The 27,500-nt window shown below is 41.5% G+C and overlaps 3 protein-coding genes and 1 long non-coding RNA gene across 6 annotated transcripts; 1 reads left to right on the top strand and 3 right to left on the bottom strand.

Annotated features, from left to right (window-relative positions):
• Positions 1-9: 9 nt before the first annotated feature.
• si:ch211-140b10.6 (uncharacterized LOC109993314) lies at positions 10-2,365 on the bottom strand. The gene is made up of 3 exons (XM_020646241.3): positions 2,211-2,365; positions 1,709-1,783; positions 10-752 (listed from the first exon to the last, which is right to left on the bottom strand). The coding sequence occupies exons 1-3, from the start codon at positions 2,234-2,236 to the stop codon at positions 401-403; spliced, it is 453 nt and encodes a 150-aa protein (XP_020501897.1). The 5' UTR covers positions 2,237-2,365; the 3' UTR covers positions 10-400.
• Positions 2,366-2,497: 132 nt separating this feature from the next.
• On the bottom strand, positions 2,498-6,237 carry LOC136177191 (uncharacterized). Its single transcript, XR_010664831.1, has 2 exons — positions 5,870-6,237; positions 2,498-5,516 (listed from the first exon to the last, which is right to left on the bottom strand). It is a non-coding gene; the product is annotated as an uncharacterized lncRNA (long non-coding RNA).
• Positions 3,745-18,622, top strand: lnx2a (ligand of numb-protein X 2a). 3 transcript variants are annotated; one of them, XM_029279596.2, is made up of 11 exons: positions 3,745-3,884; positions 6,245-6,803; positions 12,571-12,803; positions 12,884-13,021; positions 13,201-13,400; positions 14,394-14,813; positions 14,915-15,088; positions 15,445-15,622; positions 15,722-15,947; positions 16,784-16,906; positions 17,845-18,622. In XM_029279596.2, the coding sequence occupies exons 2-11, from the start codon at positions 6,400-6,402 to the stop codon at positions 17,978-17,980; spliced, it is 2,232 nt and encodes a 743-aa protein (XP_029135429.1). In that variant the 5' UTR covers positions 3,745-3,884; positions 6,245-6,399; the 3' UTR covers positions 17,981-18,622. The 3 variants fall into 3 exon arrangements, with proteins under 3 accessions (XP_029135429.1, XP_020501578.1, XP_065804899.1); XM_020645922.3 differs by having other exon boundaries at positions 16,748-16,906; XM_065948827.1 differs by lacking the exons at positions 3,745-3,884; positions 6,245-6,803 and adding an exon at positions 8,568-8,680 and having other exon boundaries at positions 16,748-16,906.
• Positions 18,623-18,681: 59 nt separating this feature from the next.
• On the bottom strand, positions 18,682-20,933 carry gtf3ab (general transcription factor IIIA, b). Its single transcript, XM_020645934.3, has 9 exons — positions 20,731-20,933; positions 20,527-20,621; positions 20,328-20,424; positions 20,143-20,231; positions 19,954-20,027; positions 19,791-19,871; positions 19,471-19,703; positions 19,015-19,068; positions 18,682-18,920 (listed from the first exon to the last, which is right to left on the bottom strand). Exons 1-9 carry the CDS (start codon positions 20,842-20,844, stop codon positions 18,786-18,788), a joined length of 972 nt encoding a protein of 323 aa, XP_020501590.2. The 5' UTR covers positions 20,845-20,933; the 3' UTR covers positions 18,682-18,785.
• Positions 20,934-27,500: the final 6,567 nt, after the last annotated feature.

The following is a 27,500-nucleotide window of genomic DNA, read 5'->3' as shown; positions in this document are numbered from 1 at the left end:
AGAGAGGGATTGACAATGTTCACGGTTTAATAAAAAACTTTTTTTTTTTCTTCCTGAGCCGTAATGGTCACTTAAGTGTTCACTACAGTCAGTGGTAAATCTGAAAAAGAGGACATGAAAAACATTATCTTTCCTAATACCTTTGTGCTCAATTAAGTAAATCTCAATATCTCAAAAAATATTCTAAAATAACAAAATAAAGTTATCGATTCTGCACTCTTAACAATAATTAAAACTTAAATGAATTACTCTTTCCTATGCACATTCCACCATGGCAGCTGTACAGAGCAGCTCTGTGAGGTGTGTTTGCTGGCAAGAGATCAGTTTAAGGAGTGTCCATTCCGAGCTTCCTGCTGGAGGAGTGTCTTTTATAAAACCAGTGTTGGACAGGAATCGTTCCTCATGAACTCTGTCTGTGTCTCTGCTCTGGCTGGCCGTCCCTCTCATGTCTCTGGTCTCTGTTGTCTCCGTGCCTGTAACTCCTCTCTTTGTCTCTCTCCCTCCTCTTATCCTTGTTATTGCAGCTGTCTTTGTGATGATGTTTATGGTCTATGTGTCCTCTTTTACTCCTGTGATCTCTGGGAGGTGTTCTGCTGCGGTCTCGACTTCTGTCTGGGGAGTCACTCCTCCTCAGGCGCCCTCTTGTGGAGGGCTGTTCGGCTCTGGGCTCGCTGGCGCGTCGCTGCAGGCCGGTGGAGCGCAGGGTGTTTAGGAGGAAGCGCTTGTTGGTGCTCCGCAGGGGACACTTCAGCCTGACAGAGGAGTGAACAAACAAAGCGTTTTACTCTGACGTCTGACAGTGTTGAACTCCTCTGAGACCTGTGGATGGTCGTCACAATCCTCTATAAGGAATCAGCTTGTATTGTCATTAAAAGTTAAAAGACAATGATTATAAAAATTAACAAAAAATGTAATCAGGCTTTTATTCCAGTCATTTAAACAATACAGTAAAAAGTATAACTTGCTACAAACCCATTACAACCATGAAAAAGTAATAGAATACAATACTGACCCATCATCTTAATTATTAATTATTAGGGAGCTCATGCAATAATGGCAGGAATTATATTCTAGTTATTCAACTGCAGCAGCGCTAAACACATGCATTAAGATAGTCTTTTAAATGCTGTATCTCCATGATGATATTATATTACAACCATGGGAATCTTTTTTTTAAAGATTTGTTTTTGGGCTTTTTGTGCCTTTATGGAGAGATGGGACAGTGGATAGAGTTGGATATCAGGGAGAGAGAGAGAGAGAGAGAGAGAGAGTGGGGAATGACATGCGGGAAAGGAGCCACAGGCTGGATTCGAACCCGGGCCGCCCACTTTGAGGACTAAAGCCTCCACACACGGGGCACGCGCACTAACCACTGCCCCACCAGCGAGCTATAATGTGCAAAGAAAATTGGTGTTTTCTCGTTTCATACCCAGTATTTTTGACTCCTCCTGGGAGCATGTTACTTTTTAATTTAAATATAATACAATTAGTACATTTCTGAAAGGTAGGCTACGCACTGAAGCTACGGAGGGCAAAGATGATGAACCAATCGAGAGTACAGCACAGGAACAAGGCAGAGCTGTGCACCCCCTCGTGTAGGAGATACACAGAGAGATCAAGTACAAACAAGGGGATAAGTAACAGAGAGGATAAGTGTGCCTGATGTGTTCAGGATAACACAGCTGGTTATGTCATGCACAGCACTCACCATCCTGCAGGGCCCATTGTCTCTGCTCTTACCCGAGCCCTGTCAGTCTCCTTCAGGAGCTCTTCGACTGCACGCCTGGACAGACACACAAAGACAACTATCAGAGTCAAGTTAGGACAAAAGACGACACAAAGCCTCAAGGAGGGAGGGAGTGGGGGGGGAGCCAAGGGCAGAGTGATTTAATTAAGTGAGAGAATACAGAGTGATGCACCGTGTAGAGGAGAAAGTGGATCATTACTGAGGGACAGCAGCAGTGTCCCGGATTGACCCGAGCTGCTGAATCAGCAGAGGAGACTTACTGATATAGTCGACCTTTAACCAGACAGCGAAGATAGAAGTGGCAGGATTACGTTACAACCAGCAACACAAAATAACAACAACAACAGCAGCAGCTGTCTACTAAATATATGCCTCCCTACTTCTGGTTATGGTGGCTCGGATAGGAGTCCAAACAGCGCCTTGTCCCTTAAAGGAGCATAACATTGTTTACATAGCTTCTTACTTTTCCAGTTCGGGATCTTCTGCCATCGCGTTGTAACAAGGAATCCGTTGCAACAATTCAAACTTGGCCGAATCGATTCCTATCTGGTAATTAGGGAGCCATCTTTCTTCTTTTTTTTTTTTTGTTTACTTCTCCGCCTGGTCCTTTAGGACAGCTAGGACCCTATTTTTGGCTGCCCTCCTCGATGCCTGATTGTTTAGCTTTGTGATTTAATATTTACAGTTTGCTTGTGACAACAACAACAACAACAAAAAACTTGCACAATTTAAGTAACAGTAACAACAGAATTAATGTCTTAACATTTTTAATTGAACTTGAAGTTGGTATTGTGTTTACAACAGTGAAATGACAAACAGAGGTGGAAGAGGTTCCACCGTTTTTTCTCAAGCTTCCTTAAAGACACAATCATGAATGGATGATTCAAAGACAAAATATAAGGAATGAAATACAATAAGAAACAAAAAAGAACAAAAACAAATAAAGGTGAATAAATAAGCTTAAATCAAAAAGAGATTTCTAGCCTTTGTATGTGACCGTAGTCTTGTTTGTTTAGTAATATTGTCACTGCTGTTGACTGTGTGTGTGTGTGTGTGTGTGTGTGTGTGTGTGTGTGTGTATATGTGTGTATGTGTGTGTGTGTGTGTATAAGGAGGCCAGTCCAATCACACGCTGTAAAACAAATCTACCTGTGTGTACAAAGAAAGTAACCTAACCTTATAATAGTATTTGCAAATTTATTATGCAAGATTTTTATCTTCAGAATAAAACATTGATTAGGCCTACATGACACTTGCCTTAAAACAAAAAAAACTATAGACCTATTACAAACAAAAGTCACCTGAGTGCAAAGGTGTTCATATATTTATATATCAGCATTTACTACTCTATTAATTATTTATTAACATTCATATCTGCAGCAGTCATGAACTATTATCAGAAAATATGTAACCAATTGCCTCAATTAATGACTTTATTTAAGACTCAAAACAAGTTTATTTTGCACACAATTTTTAAAGATACATGAGCAATCACTTAAGCCATTGGTTACATCTTCAGTCCCCTTCATTAAAGATGCCTCAATGAAAAATGTGTTTTATTAAAACCATCACACCTCATGTGCTATTATGCTTCAATTTAAAGCATTTCAAATGTTCCTACTTCAACAAAAAAAAAAACGCTATATTGCAAGCCCAGTAAAAAACAAGTTGATAGTTTATTCATATCTCACTTAATCTCAATATTAAAATAAGTAAAAAATCGTACACCAATTAGGCCTATTTTTTTTTTTTTTTTTTTTTACATCCAGTACAACACTTTTTATTTTTTTTTATTTTTATTTTTTTTTTTATTTTTTTTTTTTTTACCTCATAGTAATTTACAATAAATGGTGAGGGTTTAAAAAGACAACATTTAGGGAACATTTTTTTTTTTTTAGCAGGCCGTTTAGAAGTCCTTACTGAATCTGCTGTGGATTGACAGCTGTAGACCCCGCCTACCTCCATTGACGGATTTTTTTAATGGGCGGGGCCAGTGCCGCCAAAGGCACGGGGGCGTTTTCGGACGGGTTTTGCGGACTGGGCCGTTGCGGTGAATGCGTGGTTGAGGTCCCGCAGCTAATAATCTTCCCCCCTTTTTGGGGCCGGAGTGCACGGCGCGGAGGAGCATCCGGATCAGGTAACAACACACAATGCTTCTGCTCTGTGGCTGCATTGAACGCTGTTAGTGTGAGGCTGGCTGTGCATTCATATTGCCATTGTCGCTTCATCTGTCCTAGCTTTTCCGCTCGTGGAGGGTGGGATGGAGTCAGACAGATGGGGGCAATGATTACAAAAAAAATGCTCATGTCTAATCAAATGTGTTGAACGCCTGCGGGTAGCTCACAGATCATGACATTACATTTTGGTGGGTTGCCAATGTTATTTTGGACAATGACAGTAAAAACAAATGATGCGAATTTAAAACAAAACCAGTGTCAGGTTTTGTTGTTATCATTGCCTGACAAAAAAAAAAAAAAAAAAGCAGCCTTTTGAAACAGACTTAGCAGACAGACAGCAGGCCTGTTCCTGCAAATGAATATCAGCCTTTCAGGATTTTTTTTTTTTTTTTTTTTGAAGATAAGAGACGACGAGATGGGGTTTATGAAAATGTAGGCTAAGCCGACAGGACCTGAGATTTTAAATCTGGGGCCAAAAAACATCATCTTATCTTCTTGGAAAATGTCATTCCTGCAGGCCAGGTTGTTCGTGGCTTGTCTAGTGTTGTAAGAGAACATTGTCATAGCCTGTCTGAAAAAAAAATGTGCAGAGCAGGTGTATGGCCAATAGGCCTACCGTCATTTATTACTACGAAAGCAGTGCAATGACAATAGCAGCATGGTCTTGGACTCTTAACACTGGCACACAAACACACACATTCAGTTGGATTAAAATATCTTTTTTTCACGAGCTTTTGACAGTCTGTTTCTGACTTGGGTGAAGCAATCTGTTGTACAGAGTTCAGCTGTGTTTAAAATAGATTTAAGTGCTTTTCATGGCCAAGGCTCTAAACTGCTGCCACAGTAAAAAAAACCTTAACACTTTATTTATTGATAAAGACTATTTGCAGGATCCAGACCCCTAAAAAGCCCGAGTGCATGATGTGTGGGTGGGTTTCAGCTTGTGTACACTTACGCCTGTGCATCTACAAGTCTGTACGTGTGTTTTTGAGTGTGAGTGTGTGTTTGTGTGTGTGATGTGGTGATGTCACAGCTTTGTTATAGGAACAGAGAAGCCTTGTGTCCTCATGATTAATTCATGTCCAGCTGCGGGATAGAGACACAAGCAGCCAGTCACACACAGACAGGAGCACGTACTTAAAGGAGGATGAAATAAGTAACCACCGGTCCGGTAGCCAAGGAGACAGGTTATCTTAAATGGGTAGCCAAGGAGACGAGATGAAAAAACAGCAAAAAAAAAAAAACAAACCAAGGGGTGCTCTAGTCTTTATCTGCGGTGTCTGACAGGCTTTCAGACTGTACCAGGGAGGAGCAGAGCATCCTGCTGAGAGGGGTGCATCTGTTTGTGTGGCTCCTCTGCATCCTTCTCCAGCTACACTCTGAATGTCAAGCCCCACTGAACAGAACAGGCTCCAGGTCGCCATGGAGACAGGAGCAGACCCCCAGCTGGAACAGAGGCAGGTAGTCAGTGTGGCTTGGCCGCCTTGCTATGCTGAGGCACGCCCTCTGCTGTCCGCCGGCAGCATCAGGCCCACGGGGGGGGGGGGGACGACGACTCGTCTGAAGGTCTGAATGGCTTTGGATGTGAAACACTGTGGAAAAGATCAGCACGTACAGTGCATTAGCTCTATCCTCAGTGGAGTGCTTTATTTCAAGACTTTGCTTTGGGCATGTTCTCCTTCTGTTGCAGAGGAGACTGAGTGCGTCTGAACATGGCCTGAGCTAGAAATATCATATTCGCTTCTGGGTTATTTAAAGAATTCCCACTATTTCCTCTCCCTTTGTCTTCTTATCTCTTCCTTAGACACATCCTTCCACTTGTCTTATTGTACTTTTTTCTCTGTCAGATTTTTATATCCCATTAATCTCTTCCCACACCCCCCCCCCCCCTTCTTATCTTTTCCTCTTCTTCTTCTTCTTCTTCCTCCTCCTCGCTCCTTGTTACCTCTTGCCGGCATTATTCTTCCCTCTCTGTTGCTCTCCCAATCCCGCTTCCTCTGATCTGTGTCCTCTCTCTGCCTCAATCCCAGATAATTCCCTCTCTGTGGAATTGGAAGATTGCAGCAGGCGAGAGCAAAAGAGAGATTATACTGCCAGATTAGTGGACAGGAGCAGCAATACATAATCTCAACACACACACACACACACACACACACACCCACACACACACACAGTGCCACTCTCTTGATCGCATGCAGACTCATGGGTACACGTGCACAAAGCATTTGCCACATGAATAAATGCACAGGCACATAATCAGACACTTGTTGTTTGTCTGAAACAGCTGTTTAACCCCCCTGCTTTGCCCTCTGACCTGCAGGGTGATGTGCCATCAGCCACTGGGGGGCATCTGTCCTCTCTGCAACTTGTTCATCCTGTGAAGCTTATGGGATAGGAGTGTCTGTGCCCCTTCCCAAAACTGCTGCCCCACTGGAGTCATTTGTGCCAAAGCTGAGCTGTGAGGAAGGAGCAGAGATGGGCAGCCCGGGCTGCGAGGTGGCTGTAGCCGGGCCAGTGGAGACCGCATTGGAGGCTCTGTGTCCTGAGTGTGGCCAGATTCACCGCAGCTGGGAGAACCACCTCTACAACTATCGTCTGGAGGTGGATGACGACCTGGTGTGCCACATCTGCCTGCAGCCGCTGGTGCAGCCACTCGACACGCCTTGCGGACACACCTTCTGCGCCCGCTGCCTGCGGAGCTTCCTCCAGGAGAGGGACTTCTGCCCGCTGGACCGAACGCGGCTGCAGCTGAAGGCGTGCCGCAGGTCTAGCATACTGGTTCACAAACTCCTGGACAAGCTGTCAGTGTCGTGCCCACTGACCCCGGTCTGCTCCCTCAGCATGCCGCGCTGTGACCTGGAGGCACACCTCAAACACAGGTAATAAGAATAATAAATCTTATGTACAGACAGAAACCATAAAGTGTGTAAAACATGGACACGGTCTCAGGAATGTCATCTATTTGGTTTATGAAGAGGCATTACGAAGTCCAACGATCGGTGTCGCCATATCTGAAATGCCGACTTTATATAACTTCTGGCTTCACTAGAGGCGGGAAAAGAGGTGGAGTTAAGGCAGGCCAAATTAATTTCATGGTTACGCCCAACTAGCTTGCTTTGCTTGTCATGTAGTTCGTATACTACAACCAAAGAAAACAACACAAATAAAGCTGTCAGGTTAAAGATAAGGTCAGTAGCTTTTTCCTGAAATATAGAATATAGACTTGTACAAACTTAATGCTGCTCAAATTTCATCACTTATCACTGGGCCTCCATACAGGACTGTCCTCTGTCCTCTGCCTGTATTTTGATGTTTTGGTTGACACAGGACATTTCTGTGTTTCCCCCCAGCCAATGACAGAGCACAGGTGAGTTTGGGAGGGGATACATTTCAGTGATTGGACACCATTCAAAACATCAAATATGGTGGACATGGTAGCAAAGAACAGAAAATGTAATCATAGTGAGGCGAAACTCCCAGCACTAGCAGATAAAGTTTCAAAACTACGGTGAACCTCGGATTGGCTCTAACCCACAGACACAGAGTCGGTCTGCTGTCTGATGGGCAGGCAGGTGCATTACAAAGAACTGTATATTCTTAGGTAGCTTTCAATGTGGGTACAAGATGAGCGTGTGGTGGAGATGAGCCCGGGAGGAGGGGCCCAATTTGAAAGTTGTGTTTACAAGCTGCAAAAAACCATTTCTACTGACCCTACCTTTTAAGGTCAGTAAGAGGATTTAGGTAAAGTGAAGCCGAGCCTCCTGCCAAAGAGCTACAACACACCTAGCTGTCAGTCAAATCAGCCACGCCCCTAGTTATGCCTAACTATGCATGTCTTTGAGTTAGTAAAAAGAAATTACCCCCGTCACATTTATTACCAATAAAGGAATGAATTAAAGACCAAAACAGTTTTTGGTACCAGGTTGTCTGAATGTATGTATTTGCTGTTCATTTTAACATGGGCTCTGATAGGGATTCCTTGGCTTTGGAGGCAGCCTCAAGTGGACACTTGAGGAACTGCATTTTTTTTTGCACTTCAGAATTGGTTTCATATCTCAACAGAAGCAGTTGCAAACACACATACAAACATGTAGCTCAAACATTATGCATGCATGACAACCCAGATTTCATAATCGTTATCTACTAATACAGATTAACTTTATAGTCAATCAGACAGAAGGTTAGATTTTAAAGTATTATTCAGTCATGCAATCGACGGGAAAATAAAATGATCCCACCTAGATTTTCAAGCAAAAATTCCCTGAATGCATTGGTGGTAGTGTCTCAGTAGGGAAACCCAGTTGTTTCCTTTAGTCATCTGTGGTAAGGAGAGTGGAGAAAGTAATAAAAAGATAAATCGGTCATCACAACAACTTTTTTGATATGAATAATTTTTTGAAGCTGAAAGTTGCGTTTAAAGCCCAGCCATCCTCTTAACGAGCATCTGTCTTACAGAAACGTACCTTAGTCATAGAGCCAGAACAGGTCAGACTTCACCGTCATCCATAACCTCAGGAGTGTCAGTCCTTCCTCACGTCTTGGCTTTTGGCCCGCTTGGACCAGGTGCTGTGAAACCCGGAGGGGATTATTGGGTTGTAGGTCATGTGATGAGGATTAGTGGTTCCCTACCGCAGTCATGGGTTGGCTGACCAGGTGCTCCATGTTCTCAGTCTGCAATCATGCTGAGCAACTTCAACACCAGAGACCTTTTCAACCATTTCTTCTGCGAGACAGCCAAAGGCAACCCCGGCCTGTGGTGAGTCGATTACGGCGAATGTGGGGGATCAGTGGGGTGACTCGGGTGGCACACTGGCATCTTTTTAATCACAGGTTTCTTCCTGCCAACTTTTGTTTTGTCTGCATCTGCATTCTTGCTCTTTCCTTCTTGATGTCTTTGCACTAAAAAGCAACGTGTTGTGTGTATTTGTCTTGCATCAGAGTTGCCATTTAGGTTGGATGGACATAGGGTAAATTATGCATATGAGAGGAAAGGAAAAGTAATGAAGATTTAACTTCGCTTAGTACAAATCCTTTGGTCAGAACATGCTCTAAATGTGAAAAAATATAGCTATCACGATGATACAAAATAAAATACTTTTACTGATTTTGGGACATACTTCTTTTGTGTCAGTTGCTAAGGAGCAATCTATGGGTGTTTTGAATCCTGCTGATTGGCTGGATATCCTATCTACATCCAACACCTCAGCTCAGTCAAGCAGATTTTCCTTAACAAGCTCACGCTAACAAGATCCTTAACACTGTTAAAAGCTTTTGTGAGTCAGCTGTTTTTACAGGACGGCCCTGCCACAGACAGTCTATATTATGCCTTTGAAAACAACATGTTTCTTCTCTTGAGTGATGCACATTCTAACTACAAGTGACAAATGTGAATAAATGATTAGACAGAATGTGATTGTAGCATTCGTTGAGAAAAACCAAAAAAAGTCAGCAAATTGACTGTAAAGACAGTGGCTTGATGTTAGTCTATATTGAGGTAGCATTACCTAAGCTAACATTAGCCACCTTAAGCTGTAAAGCTGTAACAGCTTAACTCCTGAGTGTATTAAAGTGAGTAAGGATTTTTTGATTCGATCGTTTCATTTTTGAGGGAAGAAGGTGTTATTTCATCCTAAATGGTCACGGAGAGCGGTTTAAGAAAAGACAAAAAGTCAATAAGAATTTTAAGTATTAGGCTTTCACAGGTGCACTGGATTTAATGACCAACAGTCTCCTGGTTCAGGACTTTTAATCATCACATTTGCAGATTGCCGCATCTCAGGGAAGTTTGCACACATCATGTCGCGTGAAGAAGACGAGGCAAGATGCTTTAAGACGGATCAAACAAGGTCGCTGTGCGGACTAACGTGACATTCTTTGGTAGAGATTAAACCTCCGTTAACCACGTGCATTCACTGCTCCCCTTACATGAAGACTTAGGTTTAAGATAGTATTAAGGAGTCGAAAGACCGCTGTTGCTGTGTGACTTGGACAGTCAACAATGTTTATGTTGAAGATTAGGGATCACTGGACATTAGATTAAATGGAGAGAGTGGTGGCAGGCCGCTGTGTTGCTTAGGTGTACTGGTTGATCTTGTTATTGCTGGTGTGTATGTGATCTACTTTAACTATTCCTGAAGCCAAGGACTCAAATAAAGGGCTTTATAGGAGCTTAAACTGTTCCATTTTTTTTCTTCTAACAACTTGCCATTTGTTGTTGTTGGAAAGAGAAACTTAAGATAAATAGATATTTCATAAATTGGAAACTTGTTAAAGTGAAATGAAATAAGACCACATAATAAAAAAAATGTTTAAAAAAAATCCTAGAAAGCAATATCTCTTGTCTTTGCAGGAGGAACAGAAGCGTTTCATTACATCAATCAGCTCATACTGTAGTCGCCTCTAAAAGTAAATACTTCAGTCAATTAAGGGTAAGACTGCACTGATCCTTTGAGTCAGTCTGTCTGTGTTTATTTTTAATCGTTTGCCTGTGAAGAGTTTCTATTTGTGGGGCGCTGCATCCCTTTCCACTTGATTTGTGGGTTTTTTTATAGAGAGGACTCAGAGTGGCTGGACTTTTTTTGGTATCGGCCTTTATGTTATTATCCTGTCATTTAGCTTCATCAATTTAATCCTTTGTCTGTATTTGCTGCGTTTTTCTGTTTTATATAACTAATAATAACATTTCTGTAATTTTAGACTAAGATTAACAAGCATAATTCAGTGTTTTTGAAAGAACTCATATCTAAATCTTTAGTTCATGAATTTAATCAAATGATTATTTGTCAACCTAGTCGTCAACAGGCTAAGATGTGGAGCTGAGGCGGGCCTTGAGCCTCTTAGCAAACGGCTACAACAATTCCTCCTGTCAGACAGATCACCTACACCCCTACTCAAACATAACATATCTTCTTATAAGCAAAACAGTTGAGTTGTAAAAATAAAATAATACACCCATGTGGTGTGCTAGTTTGGCGTGGTTGGTGGAGCGCACCCCACGTGTGTGTGTGTGTGTGTGTGTGGAGGCTGCAATCCTAAAAGCACTGGTGGCTGTTTCAAATCCTGAACTGAAGAATTTTGTGCATGTCATCTCCCACAATTCCTCTCCCCTCACATGTTATCTCTATTCAGCTTCAAATAAATGCAAACATGTCAATAAATACTGAAATAGTTGTTTGAACCAGACTTTGAAATGTTTATTTCTGCAGTAAAGAACAGGTGTTTATGGGACATCTGGGGCGTTTCAGCCAGCGTCCAGTGGACACTAGAGGAACTGCAGTTTTTTTTTTGTTCTTTTTTTACTTTTGCATAAGCTTCATTTATCAACACCTGAGTTAGGCACTTGGTTACAATTTACAAGCTGTCATTAAATAAAGCTGTGTTAGTGGTTCATAGTCCAAAGACAACCATGTCTACATACACTTGGGTGCATGTGTGCACATTTTTGGACACTGTTTCTATGGTGATGGGGGTCTCGAGGAGCACAGAAATTGGATACCAGGAGATACAAGCATTCATTCATTAAACATCTTAAAGAGCTTAGTAAAATAGAAAGAGGAAAAAGCTGAAGCCTGCCATCTGAAATGTGCTCATCTTTGGGACCTAATGAAATAGCTATTCGCTAAAGGATGATACTGTGAGCATCACGCGAGTCTGCTGAATGCACACATTTGATTTTCATGTCTGTAGTGACAAAAATGAGACAAAAACAGTTCTAAAGAAAAGTGCCCCCTGAGTGGTTTGCTCTGAAAATATTTGGGCCGATGTAACGTTACAACAGATGGGCAGTCAGCTGGCGCCACAGTTGCTCACACCCTTTTCAGCGTTTATACTGTGTATTGGTTTTGTTTCAGAAATCTGAGTTTTTCTACATGTTAAGGGTCAAATTATGTGTGTTGTTGGCTGAGGAGTAAAATGTTTGTAAGAGCTTGCAGATATCTTAAAACTGCTCCCTACTCTAGTAATGACATCGTCTACTCTGACTCCAGACTTTCTTTCCGCACAGTGCACTCCAACTTTAAAATGTGCAAACGATCTGACACATTTCAATGTAAACTGTTTGCAGAAAAAAAGGTCTAACTCTGATGAAGTATGACATGGCCTGAAAGATGGCTGGGTTTGAGATCTGATATTTATTTATTTTTATTTTTATTTTTTACAATTTTCATTAAAACTGTAAAGGAATCCCCGAGCAAAAGTCATCACCATTTACACTATTCTTGTTCTTGCTGCATTTTCTAAATGTTTTGTTGTAGCAGCGTTGAGTCACAAGTTCTGTGGCAAAGATTGATACAAAAGAAGAAAACTCAAATGTGGAGGAAGAATAAGTGTTACACATATTAATGGATGGTCTGTTTGCTTTGCTAACAGCCACCACAATAAAGATATGCACAAACGTTCTCCTTCTTTACTCTTAAATCACTAACAGTCAGGTGTTACATTAGTTACAGAAACTTGTCACTGGACAGTGAATTCTCCTCCCGGGCCACACAGAACTGTTCAAAACGACTTTGTGGAAGATGGGCACAATAAAAAGGGACTTTTCCCAAAGGGATCAGGTTCAATTAAATGCTAAATGAACTGATGTGGACTTGATTTTCTTTACACGTCAGATGGACTAACAAACTGACGCCTGTTGCTTGGTGAAAGGTGTCCCGGGACGCAGTGTCAGCAGACCAGCGTTGAAGGTCCACGATGTGAGAGTGGGGACGAGCGGGGAACGGGGACCAGCCCTCCCAAATCTCCGCATTCTCCGCAGACAGACCTGAGGGACCGTACACCCTCTCCACCCTCTGGACCTAACAACACCGGCGGCAATGGGCCCATGTGGACGGAAGCCGGCCTCGACAACCCTGCTTTTGAGGAGAGCACCGAGGAAGACAGTGAGTAGATCTACTTTCTTTATCCAAACGGACAAGATGTAAAGTAGATTAAGAAAAAACAAATCTCCTCATGTCTTCAGGTGTGGTGGGGTTGGAGTGTGTGGTCCCCAGGGTGAAGCGGCCCCTCAGTAACCCTTGCATCCATCTCCTTCGCTCTGTCAGCTCCACCTCCTCTGGATGGGACTGCCCCGAGTCTCCGCCTCTCTCTGCTGAAGAGGGTACGACATCACTTTCTGAGTACTCGCGATCTCGGCATCGATGAAATATTGCAGTTTATCTCTCTTGCGGTGTAATCTTATACGACAGGATAATCATATTCAGGCAGCATCATGTAAGTAGGATGTGGAGATTGGATTCTGAAATGCAGCTGTGTAATGTGATTTGTTTGTCCATTAAGGCTGCGTGAAGTTGCCCTCGCTCCCTGAAGGAGAGATTACTGCCATAGAGGTTCACCGGGCGAACCCGTATGTTGAGCTGGGCATCAGCGTCGTCGGGGGAAACGAGACACCTCTCATCAACATCGTGATTCAGGAAGTGTACAGAGACGGGGTCATTGCACGGGATGGGAGGCTGCTGGCCGGGGATCAGATACTGCAGGTAAGAGTTTTGGAATGAAAGTGCTTTAATGGATGACTTTATCAAACACTCAGCCCCATTATTACACAGGACAGGTACTCTTAAATCTTAAAAAGGACTGTCGTATCAGCATACAGCACATTGTATAATGGGGTATTTAGTTTTTTGTAATTACTACCTTTTGTGAAGATGTGTGTATTTTTTTTTTTTAAAGATTTCATTTGTAGGGTTTTTTTTAATTTTATTTGATAGGACTGCGGATAAAGTGAGAAATTGGGGAGAGAGAGTGGGGTCTGACATGGGGCCCCCAGGTCGGATTTGAACCGAGGCTGCCCGCTTGCAGGACTATATCATCCGTAAACGGGGCGTGACCTAACCGCTAGGCCATCTGCGTCCCAGTGAAGGTTTTTTTTTTTTGACCAGCTTTCAATGCTTCTGTAATCGCTCTGAACAAATTATTTTTTTTGTCATTTTCTTAACCTTGCAAAACACCTTGTACATTTTCTGTGTTTTATTGATCTTCTTACTCATAGCTGCTGTCATTAATGACTTGGTTATAAAGGGTAACATGACTATTTTCAATGTGAATTAATTGGGTTGCTTGTAGTGACAAATGCTATGAGAATTATGACCTTTATGCTCTTACAAGTAAGGAGCATTTTGGCCTCTTTCAGCTAATTGTTTCAGATTTCAAGCTAATAGCCTCACTTTGTTGATTCACTTTCTCTTGCTTTCATCAATCAAGGTCTAACGCACCTGCTGTAGCTCGTCGCCAGACAGAGTTAGCAAATAGCAGCTGAAGACAGTGGAGCATTTAGCAGCTAATGTTCTGTGGAGACCAAAACAGAGCTAATCAGGGAGTGAATATTTGACATAAATTGTTCAGAAAGCTGACAATAAGCTGACGCTGCTGGCATTCAGTATTTGCGTCATACATTTGCGCCAAGCTACTTATAATAATCAATAAACACAAATTCAAACACTAATTTCCCTTTTACTCATCTTTCCCCAAAGGTGAACAATGTGGACATCAGTAACGTCCCCCACAGTTTTGCGCGCTCCACACTGGCCCGTCCCTGCACCACTTTACAGCTGACTGTGCTAAGAGAGCGTCGCTGTGCCTCCCGGGCTCCTCCCTCTTCCTCCTCCACTTCCTCCACCCCGGCTGTGCCGCACGCCCCCTGCTCCACCCCTGAGGGAGCCCCGTCAAGCCCAGCCACCCTGCGAATCACCCTGCACAAGCGGGACTCGACAGAGCAGCTTGGCATCAAGCTGGTGCGTCGAACAGATGAGTCAGGAGTGTTTGTGCTGGATCTGTTGGAGGGCGGGCTGGCAGCAAAGGACGGCAGACTGCGGAGTAACGATCGTGTGTTGGCAGTCAATGAGCAGGACCTACGCCACGGCACCCCGGAGCAGGCCGCCCAGATTATACAGGTGAGATCATTAAGACGTCCACTGGTTTCATTTAGATGTTAAAACCTTAAAAAAATTAAAAAAAACAGAAGGTCCCTGAAACACTGACTCTGTCTTCCCAGGCCAGTGGAGAGCGAGTCCACCTGCTTATTGGCCGACCCAGCAAACCAACTCCTCCTCCACCGCCAAAATCAAGCTCCACCAGAGACCTCTATTGCCTTGATCACTTCCTGCCTATCCACAGCTCCACCCCGAGTCCTGTGCCCGTGCACCTCTCCCGCACCAGCACCCACAGAGTGAGCACATGTTCTATATATGTGTGTGTGTGTGTGTGTTAGGGAATATTTTGATGTGCAACAAATTATTCTTTCATCTTTTTTTTTTTTTTTAAATAACAAAAAAAAGTCAACTATTAATTTTGCTTTGAGTCTTAAGAAATGACTGAGAAAAACTTGTTTATAAAAATCGATGAATATGAAAGCTTCCTAATATATGATATATATTTGTCTGTATTTCTTGTTTTGTTTTAAATAAAGGGAGGACTATGCACAAAGTGTAGTTTACTGAAGAATGTCCACCAGTGAATGAACTTGTGTTTGTGTGTGTGTGTGTGTGTGTGTGTGTATGTGTGTGTATGTGTGTGTGATCCCAGGACCTTTCGCAGTGTGTGACATGTAAGGAGAAACACATCACTGTAAAGAAGGAGCCCCTTGAGTCTCTTGGCATGACTGTGGCAGGCGGGCGGGGCAGTAAGAGCGGGGAGCTGCCAATCTTCGTGACCAGTGTCCAACCACACGGCTGCTTGTCGAGGGATGGACGAATCAAACGAGGTGAGTGCTCCCTGAGCGATGAGCATGAAAGGAAAAAGACCCCATCTGACTCGTACAGGATGCATGACATCACAGTCTTCCTCCTCTCTTCTCCTACAGGCGACATCTTGCTGAGTATAAACGGGCAGGACCTGACATACCTGAGCCACAGTGAGGCTGTGGGCACCCTGAAGGCCAGTGCAGCCTCGCCCTCCGTCCAGCTGCGGGTGCTGGAGGTCAGCATGGTGGAGGAGCAGGAGCACGACGAGCTGCTGCCTCACACACACGACAGTGACTTTGATGCCAACTGGTCCCCTTCATGGGTCATGTGGCTGGGCTTGCCCAGGTGAGCACACAGAGGGCAGGAAGAATAATTGAGACACATCTTTGCCTTTAAACATAGTACAGCTCTTGATTTAAACATACTTTTGTGAAGTGTGGATATTAGCCTGATGTTTTGCATTGGCCTACACACACACACACACACACACACACACACACACACACACACACACACACACACACACACACACACACACACACAGATATAGATATATATATATATATATATATATATGTATATATATATATATATATAAAAAAAAAAAAAAGCATTAACAGCTCTCTTTCTGTTGCAGCCTCTGACTCTGACCTGCTAAAATAATTATCACTATAAATTATAATTTGTTCCTTAATATTTATAAATGTAACATCTCATGGTATTTCCTTTCTTGTGTTGCTTTATTTATTACTCTCTCACAAGGTCAAATTTGCAGCTGTTGGATTAGAATTTGGGTTGATTGAATTGCTGTAAATCTGCTTATAGGACATGTTTTTAAGCTTTTCTCTGTTCAGCTATACGAGATTCTTATCATGTCTTGAAACTTGAAATCAGAGTTAATTAAGGTCAGTCTCAGATGCATAGTTTATGCAGTTTTATTTTTGTTTGTTAAAGGTTGGTTTGGGTGGAAAAAAGGGAAATTGTGGGGTTTTATTTGATCTTATATTTTCCTCTACTTTTAATACATTTTACAGATTAAAAGATTCCATTTTAATAATAGAAGTCTTTTGCTCCTTGGAAGATGTTGCCTGATTTTATCATGGGATCAGCGCTCCTTCATGCTGCCCTCTCCTCTTACCTTGCAGCTACTTGCACAGTAGTCATGAGATTGTTCTGCGTAGGAACCACCCGGGCAGCTGGGGCTTCAGCATCGTCGGGGGTTACGAGGAGACCCACGGCAACCAGGCGTTCTTCATCAAGACCATTGTACTCGGCACGCCTGCGTACTACGACGGCCGTCTCAAGTGAGTGCTCAGCTGCTATCTGTGTCTGATGTCAGCTGTGACACTGGTGCAATAGCAGGTAGATAAAGTGGTTTATAAGAGTGGGGTGATTGTAGCCACGCCTACAGAGTGCATTGACACTGACATTGTTTTTTTTTTTTGTGCCTCAAGTTTCTATTAGACATATCTCTCTACATGAAACGACTGAGTGATGACCATTAAAACTATAGACAGCTGATCTATTTCAGGGAGCTTTTGGGAGTTGAGGGAAAGATTTAGAGGCCTCTCAGTAGTGTCTCAGTTGTGAAAGAACAATAGGAACGGATTTACTGTTCTCCTTTTTTCTCTCTTTAAAAGTAAGGTTTCATTTGTTTATATCAAACTTTTAAGATGCCTCTTCTGCTATTCCTTCAGTTTTATTATCTGCTTTAATTTTTACATCAACTGCCAGAGAATGAGTTAATTCTCATTAATTTCTCTACATCGACTCTTGCCCATTTTGATGAATGTGTGGACATTTCATTAATTAATGAAAGGCGTATTTGGTCTATATAATTTGATAATACCGGTATGTAAAACATGTCAATCAAAGAAATCAAGCGCCAAAGGCAAGTTTGTTTTGTTAAGTCTTTAAGAAGAATAGGAAATACTGTTTTGATTTTCCATTGAGATGCTGGAATTCATTAATTTTTACTTAAATTACTAAATTGCTACTAATGAATTACAATTAAATAACCTCTGGATTCATGCAACTACTCATCCCAGCTCTGGTTGTAATTTCATGGCAACTGCTGCAGATAACACTTTAACTTTACTATCCTCATCTATTCATTGTACTTTTCAGCTCTCTATGTAAGCCGCTGCCACACCAAATTATTTTCTTAAAAATCTTCCTTTTATGTTCTATAGTTTTGTACACATTATAATCCATACCGACTTGTCTTCCTGTGTCTCTCTAGATGTGGTGATATGATTGTGGCGGTTAACGGCCTGTCGACAGCAGGAATGAGCCACTCTGCACTGGTCCCTATGCTAAAGGAGCAGCGCAGCAGGGTGGCACTTACTGTGGTCTCCTGGCCTGGCAGCCTGGTTTAACCGGCCCAGATCCTGACCATGCTGAGGCCACCCAGAATGTTCTATATTGGGAGCGACCTTGGCCAAAGTGGACTTGTACATGCCACTGTACATCGCTGCATACCGGGCTTAATCTAGGACCAAAAGCATTCAGAACTGTAGTAGACCCAGCAGGACCAAGCCTGTCCTGACCAGGTGGGACCTTGTCCAGATCGTGCCACGTCACTCGACAGACTGCACTCACACACACTGCTGAGTTCATATGGTCATGTTGTCTTCACTCCAGCAGCGAGGCATGGTAATGCAACTGTTAACAGAATGTGATCCGTGCTGTAATCACCTCTCCAGGCAGTTGTAGAATCCAGGGCTGTATTCAGGTGGATGCATCGTTGCAGGTAGAGCTAGAATAAAATTATTTAAAAAGTAGCCTGTGATCCTTTGTCATCTATAGGATAATGAACTGTAATCACTCTAATCAAGACTTTCTGCAACACCAGGCTGTATCCAGCTGAATGAGCCTCAGGCCTTATTAGAAAACCTGCCACACCCTGGGGGGGGGTTCACCTGCCCTTAGGCATCATCACCATGACAACCAGCTGGAGTTTTTTTTACATGTGTGTGAATGTGTCTTCGGTTTGTTTAATAAACATTTCCTTCAGAGGATTAACGGCTCTACAGCGTGTTTTTCTCATTTGCTAGTGGAAGCTTTAGATGAGCAGGAGTGCTGTTTTAATGAGGCTTTATTTCATATTTGCATAAACAAAAATGTAACAGAAATCATGTTTCACTTTTAATGAACACATGCAGAAATGTATATAAGGCAGCCTCACGGTTTGTTATCCTTCAAAGTTGTCTTGGACAGTTTGGTGGCCAGCTTGTTGGTCTCGGCTTGCACGGCTGCAGCTTCAAGTCTGTGCTGCTCTGCAACGCGCCAGGGCTGGTTCTTTTTAGGACGCAGTTTCTATAAAAAATAAAATAAAAAAAAATTATATACGAAGGGCAAAGTCACATTTCCTGTGAGAAAATCAAACATTCCCATCACAAGGACACATTACCTTCAGCTTTTTCTTTTCGGGGTCATGCACCACTCCATGTCGCCACAGGCTTTCCTAATCAACAGAGAAGTGAACATGTTTCAGCAATATAATGGTTCTAGATCATCCAAAATCTTTCTAAAAAGAATAAAATGGAAAAACTTTCTAGCCGTTTATTGGTTTTAATGTACTCCCTTTTTCTTTGAAGATTTACTTGCAACGAAGCATAAAAACTACTGCCAATTACATGTTTTCTACTAAAAAGATTTTCTTTTTAAATACATTGAGATATTCAATATATTAGTGCACCTTGCTCAAGGTTTTTTCAAAACAGTTTAATAAATACAGGAAAGTGGAGATTAACCAGAGACATTTTTTACTTTGTGACAAACCCTATAGCAGTTGAAAACCAAAGGATGGCTCAATAGCAATAGTTACAACCCAATAATGTATCAAGTTTGTGCACAGCATGTTTACCTTCATGGCAAAGGTCTTCCCACAGCCAGCGTAGGCACAGCTGAAGGGCTTCTTGCCCTCGTGGTCTCCCAGAACATGGCTTTCCAAGTTGAAGCGATGGGTGAACTTCTTATCACAGCCTTTTGAGGGGCAGGCCAGCTTCTTCTTCTCCCCGGAGTGGACATGGAGCTCATGCTGGCGCAAGAACCAGGCGTTGTTAAACACCTTCTTACACTCGCCACACTGAGCCTTAACTGAACAAACAAGTCATTTGAATACGGTACATCTACGTGACAAGGTATGCAATGCAGCAAAAATATTCCCAAGCATTATCTTCAAACCTTTGTGTTCATTTCTGTGCTTCAGGTATTCTGTCCATGTCTTTCCTCGAAAAGAACACGAGTCATTCTCGCAGGGGTAACCTGCAGCGTAGACATATTTTATTGTTGGTTAAGCAGACAAATTAAAAAATAGGAAATAAAAGCCTTCTGGTTATTTGCTTACCTCCATGCACACCCTCGTGATGCTTCAGTTTTCCATGTGTGGGAAATTCTCTTGTACAGCCACTGAAAGAACAACTATATGAAACGTTTAATGAAAAGTTGAGCAAAAAAAAAAAAAAAAAAAAAAAAAACGCACAAAATGTAAAAACACAAATCATCCATTTTTTGCATCAAATGTGAAGCCACTCACTGAAAGGGTAGAACCTGCTGGTGATCATACTTATGAGCTTTCAGTTGGTTCCTCTTGTTGAAATCTTTTCCACAGCCCTTATGGTCACACTGAAAGAACACAAAAGCACAGTAGGTCATTGAAATAAATAAAAATACAGCTTAAGGAAAAGAAAGGAAGCAACAGAAAACATTTGAATTAATGACCAGATATCGCTTGTCTTGGTGCTGATGAACCCGTGCCATGTGGTGCTTCATGCTGCTGTTTGTAACAAAGGCCTCGGAGCATCCATCAGCAAGACACCTGAGTACCAGAGCGGAGAAAAAAGGCAGCTTGATTAAGAGACAACAAGATCCACATTCTACTATCCACACAGTTATTTCAAACAGAAACATACAGCCTTACTTGTGTGGTTTCTCTCCACTGTGATTGAGCTCGTGTCTGGTGAGCTGATAGCGAGTGCAGAAGCTCTTGTCACAGCTCTCGCAGGAAAATGGTTTCTGAATGTAGGGAAACATTTGACAATGTAAAACAACTTCATGGTGTGTCTACTTGGATTCCTTTCATCTAGCCCATGTGTTGAGACTTAAAGCAATTTGAGCCACTTACCAATCCTGTGTGTTTGCAAAGGTGAGCCTCAAACTTCCATGACTTAGTGAATTTAGCTTTACATTCAAAAAATGAACAAACGTAGCTTTTTTGGCCTTGCAACCTTTCCCCCATCTTTAATAAGAGATGTCAGATGTGGTGTTGTGGTTACAGACGAAACTTGTTGTAAAGGGGCAGGACTCTATCAGGTCTGCAACCAGCTGCTCACCTGTGATGCATTTATCTAATTAGAATGTACCACTAAGAGCAAGCAAGGGGTGTTCTACTTAATCAAGGCCAATGCAGTTTTAACCTAAACCCAAGGGTAGTTTTGTGTTTGAAAAGTTAAACTTTTGTTAAACTTTCTACAGCTATTTTCACCGGTTATACAGGTGCTCCAATATGTGAAATACTAAACGGGATTTAGGTCCCTAATTTTAATAACAATCCCATTGATACGTAAACATTATAAAAACTCCTCCACAGTGATTGATTCAGGCTTTAAAAATGTCACCGAGGCTCCTTGCAGTATGCATTACTATCCGCTGTGTGTGTGTGTGTGTGTGTGTGTGTGTGTGTGTGTGTGTGTGTGTGTGTGTGTGAGAGAGGGAGAGTCTGGAGTGAGGCGACACTCAGTCTCCATTTATCTCACACACAGAGTATTTACGGCTCCAATCTTAATCTTATCAACTGTCCAATTCTGTTTTCTAATAACAGAAATGTCTTGTTTCCTCTTTGAAACGCACAAACCTGAAACATAATGTAGCCAACCAGCTTCAGTCTTCTTGACAGCTGGATGGTGTAGCCGTTACAAAATGGGATGACACATTCAAATGCAACACAAATGTAACATTTCATTCAGAAACAATTAAAGGCGCCAGGCTTTTAAGTGCACAAGGGGTTTTGTTTCTGGGGTTTCTGCTCCAATATAGCCTTGGAGAATACTACAGCTGTTATGTGGCTGGAGGCACTTTCTAAATGTATGTGTTTTGTAAATAAAAATGTTCTTGGTTCATTTGTTTGAGTGGATAACTGAAGAGACAAATACAAGCTGCACAGATATTATTCTCAAAAAAATGGGTTTGTATAGGAACCTGTTAAAAAATTACAATAAAAGATTGTGTTCTTGCATAATTTACACTAGAAAAATGTGTCAAAAATGATGTGGTCGTGAAAAAAAAAACAGGGAAAAAGTGATGTTGTGACAAAGCAGGTGAAGGATAAGAGATCAAACCTCGGTTGAAGCCACCCAGTATGGAGCTGGAGTTTTCTGTCTTTCTTCCACTGGAGCATGATTTTGAAAAAATGTATTGAAAAGTAGAAAAACCCATAAAAAAGCGTAGTAGTGTTGTGGTTTGCATTGCTGCCTCACAGTTAGAGGGTTCTGGGTTAGAGACCAGGCCAGAGTTTCCTGAATACATAAACCCTTATGAAGTTGGCATTAGCAGGCAGCACAGCAGTGTAGCAGCTAAGACTGCTGCCTTACTGCCTCACTGAAGGTTGATGGATAGATGGATGGAACCTCGGTCGAGCCCTCCCTGTAGCTGGACTGTTCTGGCTTTCTCCCACATAAGGGTGGTGCATGATTTTTAACCGCAGTAATGTACTGGAAATAATACATCAATCAATCACATTTATTTATAAAGCACATTAAAAAAAAACAACAACAGCAGACCAAAGTGCTGTACATGAAGCAAGAGAGCAATACAGAATAAAAAGCAAAACAAAAACAAAACTCACACATACACGTTTTCACACAGAATACTAACAATATAATTAGACAATAATAATATAAGATATAATATAGACGTACATAAGATACATTGCTTACAACCAAGCACCCCAAAGAAGCATGGTAGTGTGGTGGTCAGCACTGCCACCTCACAGATAGGGGGTTCTTGGTTTCCTGTGTACAGCGAGAATGATCTGGCCTTCTGCCATTATAGACTGTTCTGGCTTTTCCAGAGGGTGGACATGCACAGGATGCAATTCAACTATAATGCACTTGTAAAACACTTTCAGCTCATGGTTTACATTTCTGGAGAACCAGTCAATGAAACTATAACACAGACATTTATAAAGGGTTCATTACTGTGGATCCAAACCGCAAAAAAAACATCATTAAGTTAGGATCATCAGAACATTGAACCTAGGTGTAGGCCTCCTCCCTGTGTGGAGATTTATTTTCTTAAAAAGGGTACATCCAAATAAGAAAGACATTTGGGGGCTGAGCAAAAAAAAAAAACACTGACCATCCAATAACACAATCTGCTTGTGTAAACATTGCACCCTCTGCTCTCATGTGAAACCTTTGACTTACTTTTGTGAATAAGGCCTATTGAGAGCCTGTTGGGCGTTACCTCAGTGCCCTCCCACGCTTCAGGTGAGCATGCCTGGGTCAGTTGACACGGTTATCAGCCTCTTCTTATCCGGTCCCTCCACCTCCTCCACCTCTGCTGTCAGGGCCAGGATCAATACAGCTGGCCCAATATTCACATATATGACCATACCATCCCCTGCCTCTGATAACCACACTGACTCCATCACCCCGCCTAACACACAGATAGGCCTACAGCAAATTTGGCTTTGTTTGGCTGGCACTGGGATTTCCTTGAGCTTTTGTTCAACCTTCAGGCCAATCCCGATAAACACACACACACACACACACACACACACACACACACACACACACACACACACACACTCACACACTCACACTATGTGGACATACCCTGACACACTCACAACTACTCTCCAGACCACTAACAGTTTCTCACACACCCAAATTACACTAAACATTACCTTATAAATCCAAACACAATAAATACAAAGTGGTGTTCACAGTAATCAATTACATTGCAAAAAAAATCACAAACAGTCATGTTGAAATGAGTACAATGATGTTTGATAATAAAATTACTATACGTCTTTGGTTACAATATATATAATGAAAAGGGACATTTATATGAAGTTAAGTCATGTCAAATTAATTTTATTTACATACGCCTAATCAAATATTAAAATCACAGATTCACCTCAAGGGGCATGACAATATGTTTATGTAAAATATTTTAAATATCATGACACCTAGTCCTTTTTACCAATGATGATTGATCAATTTGTTGAACTTTTACTTTTGAGATTTAAGCATATTTTGGGAATAAAAATGTTAGAAACAATTTATTTTCAGAAAAAAAAAAAAAACTCCACTTACCGATGACTCTGTCACTTCAGGTTTGTCACAAGTAATTGAGAGGTGGGAATATTTACAGTAATTTGAGGGCTTGTAAAATAAAATCATGTCCATCTACATTGTTGGAAAAAATTTCAGGAAAATATATTTAAAATCCTGAGCACAAAAAAATGTCCAAATATATATTTTTGTGCACTAATACAAAAGTGTGAGGAAAACGTAGTTTTGTAATTTGAGTGACCTTGCCCTTGAAGTGTGATTAATGGAGAATCAGGACATTTTATATAGTGCATTATTTCAACACACAACTCCTGTTGCACCATGCAAGCCCGTCTCCATGTCCAACAATCTGTTGTTTGTGTGTGTGTGTGTGTGTGTGTGTGTGTGGTTAATATGTAACACCCTGGGTCGATACAGCTGAAGTCTGAGTTGACAGACTCAATCTGTGTGTGTCAAATGTGTGATTAAGGAGTTCATAGTGTTCCACTGCTTTTACCCACAAGTCTCATCTTCTTGCCCTCCTCCCTCTCTCTCCCTCTCTCTCTCTTTCTTTCCCTCTCTGTTTACTTTATGTTCCTTCAATCAGTAACTCCCATGAGTCAGTGCCACACATGAGGCTCTATATGAGAACACACACACAAAGCACTTACAGTATAAAATAAAGGTCAGATGTGTCTTATTATGTTACAGCGAGGAATGGTATTAAAAATGAACAGAAACAGACACGTATACATTCAATTAGCTGTGTTTAGATGTCAAGTACTTTCAGTTTGTTTCTCAACATCTTGACTTATTAGATTTTCAAAAGCCCAAAACAAACATAGACATAGATTTAACTCACTTCATTAATGTGGACAATGGCAGCATGCCCTATTAGAGTGACCTATTGTTTCATTTTCTGGATTGCCAGAAAATGATCAGGTGATCAAGAGAGCTTTGCTATCGTGAGATAAATTCATCTGTTATAATGGGGAAACCAGCTTTATTATCCCAAGGTACAAATAACAAGTAGAGGTCTTGAGAGAACAACTGGATATTTCTAGTCATCACTGGAACATTAATAAATATGTATGGCTGCTTAGGGCTTCTGTTTGTTTAAGTAGAACCTTTATTCACTCCATTTATACATTTTCTATGCTAAAGCTTTGAGCTGTGGGAATGCACAGAACTTCTTTGACCTTATCTAAATATTACAAGCTAAATTCAAAGTCTTTCCGATCAATACCAAGAGTTTCGGCTGCCAGTACGCTCATCGTTTGACTGCATTTTATTTTTTTTATTTGTTTTTTTTCTCTCCTGGTTTTATCTCCTCAGGTTGATGGATACTTATTGCTCGGTACTGATAACACGTGGGTCTAAATTCCCTGACCTCAGGCCTGCAGGGTTATGAGGGTGAAGAAAGACAACCTCTGTAGGTTATCTCCCCGTTGTGCACAAAGAGGATTACAACACACGTGTAGACATTCTTCCTTTTGAATGTCTGCAGGCTCTTACTATGCGAGAGATTTATTTCTATTTCAAGACAATTCGTGAAATAAATCCAGGAAATGTTTCACTGTTGGCCTCCTCCCCCCTGATCTCTCTCTCTCTCTCTCTCACACACACACACACACACCTTTCTGGCTAGTGGACCTATCTCTGTAAACTGCCGCTAATTTGTGTAAATATTAGGTAAAGTACTGAGGTGGGATGAGATAACCTATTTGTCACATAACCAGCCAGCCATTCAGCCTCCACTGATTAAGCAGCAAACAAGTGACCCACACACACACACACACACAGTGCAACCTATCAAATATTTTACAGATCCAATCCATCATAAAAAAAAAAGCTGGACAGATGTTCTCAAACTGATTTAAAGGGTTCATAACAGCTTATGACATGAAGAGAATGTTACTGCACTGTTGAATAAAAAATAAAGCTCCAAAGGGCAACTTTTGGTTTTGTGTAAATCCTTGTGTCGCCCCGTTAGGACAATTAGGTACCTCTTGTGTCTTCGGTGATCAGGATGTCCTGTAAACATGTCATCGTATCACTCACTGTGATTACTTTGTTAGTACCCAACAGCAACGTTTAAAGACGTTCAAATCTAATATGTAGAAATGATCCTCTCACGCATGGTCTATTTTACTTTGTGGGTCATTGAGAAGCATCAGTATATTAATTACGGTTGGTTTTATGAACAGATAAAAACTCACAGGAGCTTTAAAAACAGATGTGTCAGGCATTAGTAGATCTAGCCATACAGCTTTTAACCAACATGATCAATTTTTCTGTGCACTTGTTTATGGTATCCACTCAACTTGTTTTTCTAGTGGTTAAATTACATGTATATTTAAGGGACCGGTTCATGTACATGTCAAGTGAAATCTTTGAAAAAGTTCAACATTTAGACTCACTGACCCTGATAACTATCATGTGATTTCAGTTTTGTAGGTCTGCTGCTATAAAGCTGGGAGCTGTGATGTTTGGATTAGACTTGAGGTTTCCTGGTGCACACTGCCACCTACAGTACAGCAGTGGGAAAATCATCATTTGGACAAATTTCACTGAACATCTTATTGTTCATCTTTCATTTGTATCAATCTCTGTTTCATGGTTTAATTTCTCTTATTAGTTCTAAGTTCTAACACCGATAACAAATACTTTTTCTAAATCAACTTCATGTTGAGAGATGTTTCAGTCTTTTAACTTCAAAGTTTTTTAAAGCATCACCAGAGACCAACTTCCATGAAACTCAGCAGGTTTGTCATATTAAACATATTCAGGTGGAATTAAATTACATTTCTGGGGTTGGAAGAAATCATGAGGCATGTTTCCCTCTTAAAGTTAAAACCCAACCAAACCTGTTCTACACTGCATAAAGGATCAATGATAAAGCATTATGTACTGTTTTAAATGAGTCGTTTGAATGAGCTTATATATTATGTTTTCAAGTCATTAGAATCGGTATTAATCTTGAATGACAACAATGCAAGCTGTCCTTTAAAAGGTACGAAGATTGTTTGAGGCCTTTTACATACGCAAAGCTATTAAGAGACTGAATGTATCTGACACTAAGTTGGTTTACATAAAATCAGATCAATTAAAGAGGAACTAAACACCTATATGATCAGTCAAATCAGCCCAGATACGTCACTTTAACCAGGATTTAGACGGATATTTTCCTACCTGACACTTTTGAATCGCCTCAGGATACGGCAAAGTTTTATGAAGGCAGTGTGCGAGTCTCAGTAAGCTGCTTTAATGAGACTGTATGCACATAACCAGAACCATGTATCTGATTCAGATGAATGACATTAAAGGTTATTTTTCTAGTCATGCAAAAGCGTGGATATAGAGCCTTTAATCACAGCTTGTCAACTGGTAACAAATCAATTTGCAAATGGAATTAATACTATAGACCTGATATGGGAAGAGTTTAGGATCAGATGTGCTTGTGACTTGTGCTGGGGTCACTCTCAGATCGCCGGTGAAATAAAAAGTGCATTTGATTTCATTTCGATTGATCAAAGGAGGAGAATCATCACTGAGTGACAGCACATCATCGACCAAGCTACATCCATAAGGGTGAACAGAGGACAACGTGACAAGTAGG

This window comes from Labrus bergylta, chromosome 20 (genome assembly GCF_963930695.1).
Source record: "Labrus bergylta chromosome 20, fLabBer1.1, whole genome shotgun sequence".
NCBI lineage: Eukaryota > Metazoa > Chordata > Actinopteri > Labriformes > Labridae > Labrus > Labrus bergylta.
The sequence above is the reverse complement of the archived record's forward strand: the minus strand, read 5'-3'. Positions and strand labels throughout refer to the sequence as shown.